Source organism: Rosa rugosa, chromosome 3, assembly GCF_958449725.1.
Source record: "Rosa rugosa chromosome 3, drRosRugo1.1, whole genome shotgun sequence".
NCBI classification, from domain to species: domain Eukaryota; kingdom Viridiplantae; phylum Streptophyta; class Magnoliopsida; order Rosales; family Rosaceae; genus Rosa; species Rosa rugosa.
The window spans coordinates 22,642,252-22,657,860 of record NC_084822.1 but is presented as its reverse complement, the minus strand read 5'-3'; the positions used below and the strand labels follow the sequence as shown (position 1 = coordinate 22,657,860).

Here is a 15,609-nt window from a genome sequence, read left to right as displayed (position 1 = left end):
ATGTTTTGATACATCTGTACAGGTCGCTGAGATTGTTGCTAACTTCATTGTGAAGGGTCTGGTATTCCAGCAAGGTCGTAGTTCAGGCATATCGTCAGGCAATTACAAGTAAGTTTTTCTTAACATCGTATCTCAATGCATGACTTGCAGCTCTTGTATAGTTTTTTCATTAAATATAGATGATTGAGGATTGATCTTGTACATTTTTCTTTTTTACTTCTATAGTTAGTTAGTTCTGAGCAGTATAGCATGTATTGTGTTTGGGATATATAAATGTATGTAAGGTGTTGTACAAATCTTGATTATTTTACTTTTTCTGTGTAAGATGGATAAATCATGGATGAATGCTGATAGAAGGTCACGCAAGTTTGAGGTAGGAGTAGGACAGTTTCTGAAATTTGCCTCTGCTAATGCCAACAACCAAGCAAAAATACGTTGTCCTTGCCTAAAATGCTGCAATACTGATGGATTTTCCATTGGAGTTGTTAAGGACCATATTTTTTGGAATGGTATTGATAGTAGTTATAAGCATTGGAGGTGGCATGGAGAACCTAATACAGCTGCCATTTCTGGCAATAGAAGAGGGGAAGCTGAAACTGTAGATTGGGATGGGGGTAGTAGGATGGGAGAGAATGATGTAGAAGGAGAGAGTGAGGATGAGGAGATTTCAGAAGACTCAAATGAGTTTCTGAAGTATGTGGAGGATGCCGATAAGCCTTTGTACCCTGGTTGTACCAAGACAACCAAGTTAAATGGTCTGATTCAGACATTCAATCTGAAAGCAAAGCATGGAATGACTGATTCCTGCTATTCTGACATGCTGATAATGATCGGGGGTTTGCTTCCTGAAGGAAATGAGGTTCCTGCATCTTTATATGAGGCAAAAAAATCACTTAGTGCATTAGGTATGGAGTACCATAAGATTCATGCTTGTCCAAATGACTGCGTCTTGTATAGACAGCAGCATGCAGATGCTATTATCTGCCCCACTTGTGGTGCTTCAAGGTGGAAATTAGGCAAGGATAAAACTGAAAAAGTAGGGATACCTGCCAAGGTTTTATGGTACTTTCCACCAATCCCGAGGTTCAAACGGTTTTACCAATCGGCCAATACAGCTAAGAATCTGACTTGGCATGATTATGGTAGAAAGAAAGATGGAATGATGCAGCATCCAGCTGATTCCCCGACTTGGGATTTAGTTGACAAGAAATGGCCGGAATTTGGAAGTGAGCCTAGGAACCTTCGACTAGCCCTCTCATCTGATGGGTTTAATCCTCATAGTTCTCTAAGTAGCAGGTACTCTTGCTGGCCTGTTATACTTGTGACATATAATCTTCCGCCATGGCTATGTATGAAGAGGAAGTATATGATGTTGACGCTGCTGATCTCCGGACCAAAACAGCCTGGTAATGATATCGACGTATATCTGCAACCTTTAATAGATGATCTAAAAGTCTTGTGGGATGGGGTTGAGGGAGTATATGATGCCTTTAGAGGGGAATACTTTAAACTAAGAGCTATACTCCTCTGGACCATTAATGACTTTCCCGCTTATGGGAACTTGTCAGGCAGCATTGTGAAAGGATACAATGCTTGTCCGATATGCGTTGATAAGAGTGGACCATATAGGTTGAAGAAAGGTAATAAAATGTCATTCATGAGGCATCGTCGATACCTACCTAGACATCATCCCTATCGAAAACAGCGTGCTGCTTTCGACAATACAGTAGAGGAGGAGCTTGCTCCTGTACCATTAACCGGAGAGGAGGTGTTTGCTAGAGTTGAGGGTATGAACTGTGCATTTGGCAAAAAGTGTCGTCCTGCAAAGAGTGTTGAAGACCGAAGCAGGCCTTGTTGGAAGAAGAAGTCAATTTTCTTTGAACTAGAGTATTGGAGATATATTCCTATACGACATAATCTCGATGTAATGCACATTGAGAAGAACTGTTGTGATGCTATCATTGGTACATTGCTAAACATTCCCGGGAAGACAAAGGATGGGGTTGCTGCTCGTTTAGACATGGTTGAAATGGGCATTAGGACTGGTTTGAATCCCAAAATTGGTGCCAAAAGAGACAAGTTACCTTTAGCTAGTTGGAATTTGCTGCTAAATGAAAAGAAAATAGTTTGCAACTCTTTTTTCAATATGACAGTGCCTGTGCGGTTTTCATCAAATGTTAGGAGCCTTGTCTCTATGGATGATTTAAGACTTGTTGGTCTTAAATCGCATGATTGTCACACTATCATGCAAATTCTGCTCCCTGTTGCTTTACGATCTGTTCTTGAGAAGCCTGTTAGGTATGCAATCATTCGCTTCTGCCTATTCTTCAAGGCTATATGTGCCAAAGTGATTGATGTTTCCAAGCTACAAAAAATGCAAGCTGACCTAGTTATTACAGTTTGCTTGCTTGAGAAGTACTTCCCACCATCCTTTTTTGACATCATGATTCATTTGACTGTGCATCTTGTCAGAGAAGTAGAGCTTTGTGGTCCAGTATTTTTTCGATGGATGTATCCATTTGAGAGATACATGAAAGTGTTCAAAGGATGGGTGAGATGTCGTAGGCACCCTGAAGGGTGCATAGCAGAGTGTTATATTGTCGAAGAGGCTGTTGAGTTTTGTGCTGAACGTATGCTTGATGATGCTGGTACTGCTGGAATCCCAGAAAGTAGCAAAGCAGAATTTCGGAATGCATCCAAACCGCTATCAGGTGCTTCCATGATTTCTGTTTATGGAAAAGAAATGCATCAAGCACATCTTTGTGTATTGCAGAATACGGAGGATGCGTTGCCATATTTCCTGTAAGTCATTACTTATTCCTTTTTTCTTTTTCTTTTTTAATAATTATAATTAATGTCAGCAAATTCCCTTCATTATTTTCTATTTCTTGCTAAGTGTTTTGTTTTTCTCCTCCATCCAGTGAACATTTGGAGTTATTAAAGTTGCTTTATCCTAAGTTCTCAAAAAATGAAACGTGGTTGAAGAATAAACAGAATCAGACCTTTTCGAACTGGTTAAAAGAGAGGGTAAGTTCTTCATTATTGATACATTTGCAACAATAAAATATTATGTTTTGATGGCTATGTAATGTATGTACTGTTTGCAGGTTTCAAATGAACTCATGTTTGCTGACAATAATGTTTCACATACAATGAGATGGATGGCAGCTGGACCAAAGAATGAAGTGCCAACATTTAGTGGATACCAGGTTAATGGTGTTGATTTCAACACCAAGGAGCGTGACAATCTTCGATCTGTTCAAAACAGTGGGGTATTTTTGCTTGCTGATGCAATGCAGATTTCTAATGCAAGGGATAAAAACCCTAGAACAGATGATATGCACTTTTACGGTGTGATTAAGCATATATGGGAGTTGGACTACTACAAGTTTAGGGTACCTTTATTCAAATGTGATTGGGTAGAGAATGTTAGGGGCATCAAAGTAGACGAACTTGGGTTTACTTTGGTGAATTTGAATAGGATAGGGCACTTAAATGATGCTTTTGTCTTAGCTACGCATGTTAAGCAAATATTTTACATACAAGACCCCCTTGATGTGCAATGGTCAGTGGTAGTAAGGTGTCCAGATAAAGACTACCAAGAGGCTAATGATGATGAGGAGCTACAAGATATTGAAGTGGAACAGCAGCCATATAATGCCACATTGCCATCTATTGAGACTTTTGATGACATAGTTGGTGATGATCACATCAATTATATGCGACCTGGAGATGAAGCCATATGGGTTGAGAATGAAAATAGTCATCGTCGCTTATAGGATTAGATAATAGGGTTGTTTCCTTGCACTTTTGTTTGCTTCACCCGTCTTTGTACTGTGTGATTATTGATGAAATATATGAACCTTTTTAATATGTTAGTTGTTTTGTTAGTACTAGGTTCAATTTAGCTGCTAATGTGTTGTGTACTTTTGTGTACTGTGATCTGCTATTTGTTTTCAACCATTTATTTATACATATTGCTAACTGTTGACTTGTTTCTTTTAGGTCATGGCTCCCCGGTCTAACAACACAGCCAAAGCTAGAGCTATAGCACTAAGGATGAAGGCATTGCAAATGAAAAGAGGTCAAAAGATCGTGTCAAAACCAGCTGTTGAACATATGCAGGATGTACCACTAAAATCTACCTTCGCTCAGCAAGATGCAGCCCCTAATAAAGCTGCAACCCCCAAGAAAGCTCAAGCGACATCAAGAAAAACAATGTTGACACTTGCTCACTCTAACAAATCTGCATCCCCAAAGAGAAGTGTATCCAAGCAAGCTGGTAAGTCCAAGAAGGCAGCATATGCACGTAATGTTGGAAAGAGCAAGGCCCTTGATGAAGAGGACAACCTAACCGGTGGACTACAGTTACTTAAGCGTGGGATGGTAACGATGAATCGCATTTCAAGGCGACTTATTCGTGGAAAGAGGCTGAAAGTTGAGTGTAATGCTCAAGGGGAACCAATTGGAAAGGCAGCTAAGGAGATGCAGTCCTATATTGGGGTATTGGCACGTACAAGGATCCCGATATCTATAAAGGATTGGAGAGAAGTGAAATTAGATGAGAAAGACAAAATCTGGGAAAGTATTGAGGTAATTAATCTGACTATATGTTTAATTGTATGATAATGTTGTTCTATATAGCTGTGTTACTTGTATTCTACTTATTTTCATTAACAATGAGCAAATATTAAAGAAAGGTTCCCGCTTATGGTTTTGAACATATGCAGGAAGCATTTGTGGTGCCTAAGGAGTGGAAGAAATTGGTTATTACATCAGCCGCCAATAAATGGAGAGAATTCAAGAGCAAGTTGACAAACTGGTACATTATGCCATATTTGGATAACCCTGAACTGTTGGAGTTCCCTCCCGATGATTATCGATCCATTGACCAGCGTGACTGGGATAAGTTTGTTGCTGATAGGACTACCACAAAATTTAAGGTTTGGCAACTACTGAATTTTAGTCCAAGAACAGATGATAATGCTTTTATTCTATGTCTATATCTGTTAAAATCTTCAAGACGCTCTAATATTGTGGACACTTCTGCATACTCTTTGAAGGAACTTCGCGAGGCACAAATAAAAAAGCGAAAGGAGAATAAGTACCCTCATCGAATGGCGCGAAAAGGATATGCTAATCTTCAAGAAGAACTGGTTAGTATAGCCTTTTCTAGAGTACTTTACTGTATAATTGTTCTTCCTTGGATTTAGGACAAAGTAATGATCATTATACCCTCTATGTTCATATAGTCTGAAACAATACCGATCGAAGAACTTGATCGTGCGACAATGTGGGTAAAGGCACGACAAGACAAGACCGGCAACTTCAACGGGCCGGAAGTCAAGAAGACAGTTGAAAAAATTGTAAGTTCAATTACAAGTGTAATTATTTTTTCTGAATTTTTATATTTAATTTGCATCATTCATGCATCTGATGCTTCTATTTTATATTTACAGGACAAACTAAGGCAAAAATTGTGTGAAGGTGAAGTGAATTCTTCTGGATCAGATGATATTCTAACATTGGCATTGGGAAACCCCGAGGCCCCTGGCAGGGTACGAGGTGTTGGTGGCTTTGTCAAGCCGGCTGCTTACTTTAATATACCAAAACGCCGAAAGGAATCTGTACAAGACACCTTGAGGGTGAGTGTGAAGAGGATATTAGCTGAAGAGAAAGAAACTATCATTGCCAATGAAAGAGCTAAATGGGAGCTGGAGATGGAACATCACATTGCCAAGGAAATAGCTGTTTGGGAGGATAGGTTTAAGAAGTTGGAAGAAAAGGTTGCGAGGAAAGAGGTTGACAATGATTCATTGAAAACGTTGACACCATTGAATGATATTGGTTCTGGACAAGGCAGCTGTTCCCGGCAAAATGACAAGGGTATGAAGGTTGGTCAAACTGAGCTTGCTAGAAATGTCAAGAAGAAGTTAATCTTGAACAATGCTGCACAAGTGGATGTTGAAGAGGAGACTGCTATGCCGTTTCTGGATAGTAAATTGAGCAGCAAATTTGCATCGGTTATTGAGGATGATGTTGGGATAGTTGGTAGACCTCTCATCAAGACTAAATTCTGGGAAGAAGTTCCGGTAAACTACACCCTATTACCTTACCTTCCTTCCTTTACTTTCTGTTACCCTTATGGTTAGATTGATAGATCATACTTACTGATGCATGCCGATTTCTGAAATCTGATTTATGCAACTGTTTCAGAAATCTCAGGTTATGACCAATACGGTCAAGTTGGAGTCTAAGCTAGCAATAAATTCATTGGATAATGTAGTTGCTCTTGGAACCATCGTTGAAGTTGATATTGAGGCCAGCAAACAAACAATCCATGGTGTTCCAATGGGAGAGGAAAATGTGCGCGTGTCAGTCACGAAAGCTATTGTTGAAGATGCTTTGCTACCATTTCCTATCAAAGATGAGATTGTCAAAATACGCGATGCGATTGGCACATGCGTTGCTTGGCCTAAAAACTTGATTATACCCCCCACAGTTGAGCAAAAGGTAATTTCATTTGTTCATTAGTACATTTTCAGAAACCCTAAACTATTTTGATCTAATAATGATGCATATTATTGTTTATAAATATAGGAAGGAGTAAAGCGTAAAATTGTGAAGAAGAGAAATAGAGACATATATGATGATGATGATCATGATGACCTTCAAAACCTGCCAGCCAAGTTGCCTTTACCCCTAAAGATGTTGTGCCAATGGGCCAACACATTCTTAAAGGATGGGTTCACCATCCACACCACTTTGGGAGAAGAGCTTTTAGGCCATCCAAAGAAGGTAGCTATCTTTAGGAGGGATGTGTATGCCATGACCAACATGAAGGAGATATCGAACGGCTCATTAGTGATGTATATGAGGTTTGTAGTGCATATTAAATCTATTAAATTGTATTAGGTTGTATGGTGGCCATCTTCAATGTTGTAATTGGTGTTAAACTAAATCTGCTGTTTTTGTAGCTACCTCTATCAGGTTTTGAAGAAAACAAAGATGCTGGAAATGATCGCCTTCATAGACCCTGATCACACTGGTGCACTTGCGTGTGGAAATCCAACAGAACGAGCTCGTTCTCTAGCTGTTCGGTATGGAAATGGGAAGCCTGGCCAGGTTTTTCTAGTTCCATATAACTCAGGGTAAGCAATTTTGATTTAGACCTTACCTCCTAATATCTACAGTATAAATGCATGCTATCTTCATTAATTTGGGTATTGAGTTGAACATTTTAATGTTAGTTGTCATTGGATGTTGACGGTTGTGAACCCCGGTGAAGAAGTGGTGCACTTCATGGATCCATTAAAGAGGCGACTCATCACCGGTGAATGGAAAACTATTGTGGACGAGTAAGCGGCTTCTACATTCAGTTTGGTTCAATGTTAAATTGGTTGTTATACTTGCATTTTGCTGGAATTATTTATATCTAAATGTTACTTTGTAAGTTGTTCAGTTTCTGGCTGATTGTTGTTCTCGTCATTTTGTTTCAGTTCCATCAGAATATACAATGCACAGAAAAATAAGAAAGGCAGAAAAATAGTTCAATGGAAAAATTGTGCGGTACGAGTTGCAAACCAGCTAACTATATGCTAGTTGATTTTACTTCAACAAATGTTCTTTTTATTCCATAGCATCAGCCAGGTATTCAATAATTTTATGATGTTTCAGGGCATTCCGGAGCAATTGGGCGATAAAACTTGTGGACTGTGGATTATGCATTACATGAAAGACATAGCGGAGGACAAAAATCAACAGTGGAGTGCTAAGGTATATATATATATATATATATATATATATATATCAACTCCTTCCAATTCTGATTAATGTTGTGAAACATATCCATTCACATTAACTTGTATTTTTTTTTATACTTGCAGTGGGAAAGGAAAGCAAATCACTTCTACACACAAAAAGACATTGATCAGGTCCGGGCCGAGTGGGCAAAGTATGTCAGCCAATTTCAGCAAAGCTAGTGTGTCGAGAAGATTCTAATTTTGGACATGCATCATCTATAACCCATATTAACTAGTTATGCAGTTGGTCTAAGTATCTATTTTTGGCCTGCAAGTACAGTTTATGATCAGTAGCTAGTATGAGATATCAGTGGTTTTTTGGGTTACATTTGTTGATCATACCAACTGCTATGGGTTATTGAACTGATGTTTATTAAGTTTAGCTCCATGATGGATGTATGTATAGCTCCAGGAACAGATTGATCAAATATTGGTATTTTTGTGAATGGATTTCATATTTGATGAATGCATTGTGTTGTTCCCAGATTTACATGATTATGGCACAACAGGGATACGAGTATGACATCTGGAATAGAAAGCAACAACAAAATGATGTTGTTGGACGCGTCAAAGAACAACAGAAACAAGAAAAATTGTGTTCATATTTGGACACTCAAACAACAGAAAATTGTCATCTAAAATAGAAAGTAACAACAGAATTAAATCCAAGTGTGTTGTTTTTTATCCACTCAAAAAACAGATAATTGTCGATAGAACCAAAATTCTATGGTTACAAACAAAATGAAACAACATTTAACTATCGCTCAAATTAGCTTCAAGCAACAAATAATTGTCCTGTCTGTGCTCTTCAACCTTTAGTTAACTGTTGTAGAGTATAAATCACAACAATAGATAAATGTAACCTTAACAACTTTCAAACCACACTTAATTGTAACTCCAAGTTATATTCCACAACAGATAACTATTACTATAAGTTAATAAAAACCACAGACAACTGTTATTTGTATTCCTTTTAAACGTCATTTAACTGTCATCTATGACTAAACTCAAACGGTAAATAAATATAGTATTAACTAAGTTTAATGCACACTTATCTGTGACTATAATGCATATAAAACAACATATAAATGTTATCGTAGGAGACTAAAGACGATAGATAATTGTATTCTAAACTGAATACGAATGACAGTTAACTGTTATTGAACTTAGAATAAAACAACACTTAACTGTTATTATAAGTCCATTCAGACCACATAAATTATAAGGAACTGTTATTTGTTTCTAGTTCACACGACATTTATCTGTCGTTTGAATTCACTACCTCATGTCTCGATTTCATCAGACAACAGAAGACCCAAAAAATTTCTGTCGTCTGATAAATAAGACGACAGAGGAAATCTGTCGTCTGATTCCCCAAGAGACGGCACCGTACTAGACAACAGAAATTTCTTTAATCAGACGACAGATATCCTCTGTCGTCTGATAGCTTTTTTGGCATAGTGAATGCTCCCCTATAAATAGGCAACGTCCAGAATAGAATTGGTATCACTTCCCGGCCTATCACTTCCTGGCCAAAAGCTTTTCCGAGACTCTGCCCAATTCACTCCTTAAACTTCCATCACTTACAAGGCAGTGACCACCATCCATCCATCATTCTATGAAGTTCTTAGGCGTTGAGTCAAGGACGCTCCACCACCATAGCAGAGACGAGTTCATCACCTTGTTGCCAAGCCGCTGAGGAAAGCTTCAAAGTGTAACTATGACTCTACTTACAATTGTTGTTTCGGTTTTGTGTGTTTGGATTTGCGAGTTGTGTAATTGGAGACATGAGATTTTCAGAATATTTTTATTAATATTTTTGAGATTTTCAGTTTATTATTGAGTTAATTTCGAGAATTATTTGATGATGCATGTCACAATCTTGTGCCCTTTTACGTGTTTAGGTAATTTTCAGAGTTAGGTTAATAAGTTTGCATGCTAGAATCACGCTGAGTATTCTTGTGTGTTTGCTTAATTTGCCAAGGGTAATTGTTATTTGTTAAGGCGCTGAGTTAAACAAATAACAATTAGTTCTAAAAAGTGGTAAAAATCATGCTTTAATGATTAAACGATTCTGGAAATTACTTGTTAAATTCTATGTGTAATGGTTAATTTGCACGTGTGAGTTGATTCGAGGGTTAGATAATACTTCTAGTTAAGAGAATTACGCTGAGTGTTTTCGAAAACTAGTAGTATTAGGCTTGGTAAGGACTTTTCCGATCCAAGCCTACATTAGAACGAATTAGATAAATGGATTGATCCGCTGAGGCTTTTCATTTGGGCTCTTATATAGGCATTTAAGATCGGCACATTTTTGTAGCATGTTGAAATGGATTTTCTGTTTTTACACTTAGTAATTTCTGAGTGGAATTGGTCTAGGTTAGGGAAGTCGATCATTGTATATAGTTTTATTTGTTTCGTTTTTATTTTAAGTAGATTAGGAACCAAATCTCAAAACCCCCATTTTATTCTTTTATTTGCTAATTGACCTTTTTGTGTAGGTGTACCCTACAATCCCCGGACTGAACGATCCCTGCTTATCCTATACTGACAACTACATTTTGCAGGGTTAAATTGTGAGGCTATTGAAGCAGCATCAGTATGTGGAAGTTATAGGCGAAAAACTAAAGTTACTGTTCATGGTAACTTTCTATATATAAGGGAAAGTTACTGTGGTAGTTTCTATTTTCAGAAACCTACCCCCAGTTACTTTCTCTCTCCTCGACCCCGTCGGCTTTGGCAGGCGGTTTCTCCTCCGTCTAGCGACGGATTTGGACGCCGTCGGTGGTAATCGAACCCTCTCTTCTTCCTCTTCACGTCTGGTGTACTTTGGTGACTTGATTTGAGTCGGAGGAGTTGCAACAAGGTGGTGAACGCCGTGCCTATTTTGGGTCTCCGGCGATTTCCCATTTTCCGGTCATTTCCGGTCTTCATCGTGGTTCGACCCAGGCCAGTGGGTAGCTGCAATTTTGTCGGATTACGGCAAATCAACGACGAGAAGCATCTCACAGTTTTGAGGTAATTTAGGGCACATAGACTTGAAATTGGGCTTTGTCACAGTTATGAAAGATGCTTAGAATGTTGAGATGATGATGTTGGTGAAATTTGGTGACTGGAATCGAAGTTGGCCGGCGGCAAGTGGGGCCCACGCGCCGCCACTGTTAGTGGCGCGTGGAGGCTTGTAGGGCCGGTTCTGAGTCTCTATTTTTAGCTAGATAAATCAATTGTGAATTATAGGACTTGTAGATTTGATTTTGGTGGAAATCGGAGAGGTTTGATATTGATTTTGAATTTCCGAAGCTCGATAATTTGGTTATCGATTTACGCGAATCCGACCGTCAGATTTCTCTCGGTCCTGCCCTAGAACCTTTAAACTAATGAATTGGTGTTAGTGGTGAAGTTTGGGTTAAATCGGAGAAGAGATGGAAAGATTGATTTATGACGATATGATATTGGAATCGTATTTAATTGCTGAATTATTATTCACGAATTATAATTATGTACAGGCCGACGTACCGAGCTACTGCTCGACGAAGAAACCCGTATGTGTGGTCACCAAAATAGTACTGTGAGTGGACACTCTGTTTTTAAAGAATATGCATGCAATATTGTTTAGTAATTAATTATTAGGTTTATTTATTTGAGAATATAAATTGGTTTATTGATTTGGATTTTGGATTTGAATTTGATTATGATTTATCTCAGTTATAATTTCGGAATGATTTTGGCTCTACGTTTTAAAAGGATATTGCGAATTTCGAAATAAAGTATGATTTACGATTTATTGATGATTTTCGACAAATTATTTTCCGAGGTGGTTTCCGGAATTAAATATATTTCTATTCATCGATTTGTGATTTCTGAAAGATTTTCAAAATGGGATTTCGATAGAGTTATATTTCTTATTTGTTTATCGACCTTCGGTTTTGGTATTGGGAATGCCTTAACGATGATTTTGGATTTGGTTTTGTTTTTGATTTACGATTTATAATTTGATCTCGCCTATTTGCTATTGATTTGAGATTATCTTGACGTGTGGGACACATCGTCAATTTTAGTGGAATTATCACGAGATTTACCCAGTACGGTTGGGAATCGTACTCGTGCTTTCTTTGGCGAGATTTAGGGAAGCTTTATGGATTTATGGAATTACTGGTTTTCGAATGTTTTTCTTTCACCGTACTTGGGTTGCTTTATTTTTAGTTCTCCTCCTCACATGAGTGGCAGTCAAGGCTCCTCCTCACTTACTTGGTGTTTGTGAGTCGAATTCGAGGATAGAGCCTGGGAGGCTCCGACCTGAGTTTGGGAGACTCCTTTGTTGTATGGTGATATTCATCTTCCCCTTATTTTATGTTTATTCTTAACCAGCAAGGCTGGTATGCTTTCACGAGATTTCGAGAATACGGAAATATGTTTTTCTAAACGTTGCATGCATCGAGATTTTATAAGTTTAACTACAGGGGAAATTAGTAAAGCTTTGTTTCATTTAAATTATCTTGATTATTTATTTTTTTTTCCACTCACACTAACATGTTTTTCAATTACTTTCCCTTGGGCCCTTCGGTTTCAAATGCCCAGTGTGCAGGCTAGATTAGTTGAGGTCGAGCGTACATGGAGTCAAGGCATAGTCAACAACATAGTTTTGTTCATTTTATTTCTATTTTCCTTGTTTACCTAGTGAATTAGAATTGCTCTGATAACCTGTGGGATTAATGTTATCAAGTTGATACTTGTACTTGTGAAATGGAAGATGTTGTGACTTGGGGAGCAGGGTGGCTCCAACAGTCGAGGATGGTATTTGATATTAGAAGTATAAATGTTTTTCTACAGGTTTTGGGTAGTCCACTTTTAGGGGAAGTTCCGCCAATTTTGTAGTAGAATTTCTTCTAAGGTGGGCCCCGCAGGGCCGCTTCGGATTTTTGGGTGAAATCCGAGGCGGGTCTTGTCATCCTGGGAGTGAGCCCGTCGCCATATAATCTGTGCTAGGAGTGTAGTATAAGCAGCATTACAAGTGGACAATGGCACAACACGTGACCAGTGTGTTTGCGTGTCAACCAACGGCATGAAATATTTAAACGTCCGCAAGTTGGTTAAATCGGTCCACAGAATCCCTATGGACTCTATGTAAGAACCGAATGGGTATTTTTGTATCTTTTGCGTAGGACGGTCTAGGTCCTAATTTCCATAAGGAACAGGATTTGCAGAACTAGCGAGGGGCCTTAAAAGCAACCAATGAGGATTTTGGTTGGGCCAGAACGTCTTAAACGCTATTGAAAGCAAAGTTGGTGATTGCAACATCACCTGGGGCACCATCACCATGATGGACGCCATCCATGGCGTCATGGGTATGGACTGCCCCAACCCTAGGCTAGCGGTGGACGGCGACAGTCACACTTAGTCCAGGAATCAACCTTTGATTCGTGCTGCATTTCGCCCGAAAGAATGGATGTCCGTGTTAAGTCTTTAGTAGACGGATCATCATATCATGACTAGGATGACTTATCCTACCGTGACAAATCCAATATGTGTCTAAATCTAAGAGATCTTCTCTCATAACTTTATTGGATTTAATAGCTCGAATAGTGGTGACATAAAATCCACTAGAGAGACACATAAGTTTCTCTAAGATGCGCCTTTATTCGCAATCATTAGAGGTATTGCAAAGAAACTCTTTTCCGTTCTCTACATGCGTTTCCGCATGGTATTCATTGGCTCGAATAGCTTAATAGGGTTCGATTTGCCCTAGGAGCGCAAAGAGTTTCTATGACAGTAATCAAGGTGCCATTTGGCAAGCGAAATTTGGGTTTATTCCATGTCCTTAAACTAAACTTGATGGCCCAGCCATCGTGGTCACATAGAAAGGGACTAAGCCAACAGAGCCATAATAAAAAGAACTTGAAATTTTATTTATAAGCCAACGGTGTACATTATTGTTTATTTGACCAAAAGAAAATCTAATCCAAAACTAGCTAATGAAAAACAAAGGTAGTCGTTTAACTTCTTTCGGTAACTCCAAAATAAATATAACCAGGTGAGTAGAGACATGTCAGTGGAGCAAAGCTCGCTTAAGTACCACTTCTTAATGTCTAAGATTCAGCGGTGGCTGAACCATGGTTAACGCTGGTTCGAGGGGCGAACCGCTACTTATGATATTCTTGTGGCTTCCGCTATCTGTCAAATGAAATACAAAGGGTGTCAGAGGGAGACCGCGGTTGGCGGTCTTCTCTTCTCCGATGCCTAAGTTAGTCAATGTATTTGTGTTGACAGAATAACGTTAGGTAAGTAGTAAATGCGTAATTAATAAGGAGAGAGGAGTGGATCTTTTATAGGTGGGGAAGAGACCGATCTCTTCCTTGTTTTCGATGTGGGACTGATGCTTCAGTTCCCAGCTTCTGATGCTTCAGCAAGGTGATGTTGGCGCGTCAGCGGTGATCTCGGGATGAGCCGGAGCTCTGGTGATAGCCTGTTTGGCTGTGTTTCCGTAGGTCACGCCCTCGATAGTAGTTGGCACCGCTGGCAGTGGTATGAGCGTGGCTCATTATAGCTAATTATACTTGGCAAATGCTCATGTAAGTACACCACTTATCTCAAAACCTTCCTAGACATCGATGAGCCTAGTTGAAGAAAAACTAAACCAATGACATTTAGTACAAAATATATGGCAATTGCCCATTACATCTTTTGGAAAAATTAAAGACTTTATTCAAAATCGCCAGTCTCTTGACTTTGGATGAGCCTAGTTTCAGATCACCTTCTTGATCTTCTTGTTCCACATAGTGACATTCTCTTGCTTCTTAATACGCTTTGTAGGCGGTGACAATATTATCACGAGCTCTACAAATGTGTACCCAATGACCAGATGCTCCACATCCAGAACATACATCTCTATGCTCAGACTCTCTTGATTGAGGCGCTATGAAAGCATTATTAGGATGTCTCTTAGTGTTGGTGGCGCCACCAACATGGCCAGAGGCGTTGCCTCCCTCTCTCTTTCCACGTTGACCTCTTTGGTTCCGTATTCACCTATTTTGGCAGTTACCTTCCCAAGTAGAGCGATTATATGTACCAAAACGTCCAGAAGTATCCCTAGGATTAGGGTTTCGCTCTTGCCCCCCCCCCCTTTGGGATGCGACCATAATTGAACTCCGAAATAGTCTTTGTTCCGACGGGTCTCGAATTATAGTTTTTAACAAGGATGTTGTCATGCTTTTAAGTGATATTCATGGCTGTAATGAGCTCATGAAAAACCTTGTGATCCCTCCTACAGTGACATCGATTTGATAATTCTTAGCAACCATCAAAGCAGAGATGGGGAAGGTAGAGAAAATCCTCTTAATCAACATCGCATTTGTTATATCTTTAACACAGAATTCCATTAAGGATTTAATGCGAAGTGCTTCCGAGTTGTAATCAAGAACTGTCTTGAAATCACAGAAGCGGATGTTATGTCATCTCATTTCTAGGTCAGGAAGCAGGGAGTCACAGACATTGCCAAAGCGTTCTTTGAGTGAGATCCATAGCCTTCTAGGGTCTTCTTCATTCAGATACACAGACTGGAGCGAATCATCCATATGACAAGTCATTAGGATGACATCTTTCGCCTTATTTGCCTCCAAGGCTGCTCTACACTACTACAATAAGTTAATCAGACGACAGAAATTTGGAGTTGTGTGATGACCAGCCTCACTGTGGTCTAAACGAGTGTTGTGTGATTGAAAAATCACACAACGGTGATTTCTCCGTTGTGTGACAATACTTTGCTCAACAGACTACATGTTTCTGTTGTGTGAATTCTGCGCAGGCATGT

The 15,609-nt window shown here is 39.1% G+C and overlaps 2 protein-coding genes across 2 annotated transcripts; both read left to right on the top strand.

Moving 5' to 3' along the window:
* The first annotated feature begins 325 nt into the window (after window positions 1-325).
* On the top strand, window positions 326-3,779 carry LOC133737439 (uncharacterized). The gene is made up of 3 exons (XM_062164987.1): window positions 326-2,802; window positions 2,922-3,027; window positions 3,108-3,779. Exons 1-3 carry the CDS (start codon window positions 326-328, stop codon window positions 3,777-3,779), a joined length of 3,255 nt encoding a protein of 1,084 aa, XP_062020971.1.
* A 232-nt stretch (window positions 3,780-4,011) lies between these two features.
* LOC133735503 (uncharacterized) lies at window positions 4,012-8,244 on the top strand. Its single transcript, XM_062162909.1, has 12 exons — window positions 4,012-4,593; window positions 4,731-4,943; window positions 5,064-5,156; window positions 5,253-5,366; window positions 5,460-6,092; window positions 6,217-6,513; window positions 6,601-6,878; window positions 6,978-7,151; window positions 7,251-7,358; window positions 7,500-7,569; window positions 7,678-7,776; window positions 7,887-8,244. The coding sequence occupies exons 1-12, from the start codon at window positions 4,060-4,062 to the stop codon at window positions 7,980-7,982; spliced, it is 2,709 nt and encodes a 902-aa protein (XP_062018893.1). The 5' UTR covers window positions 4,012-4,059; the 3' UTR covers window positions 7,983-8,244.
* The last annotated feature ends 7,365 nt before the right edge of the window (window positions 8,245-15,609 follow it).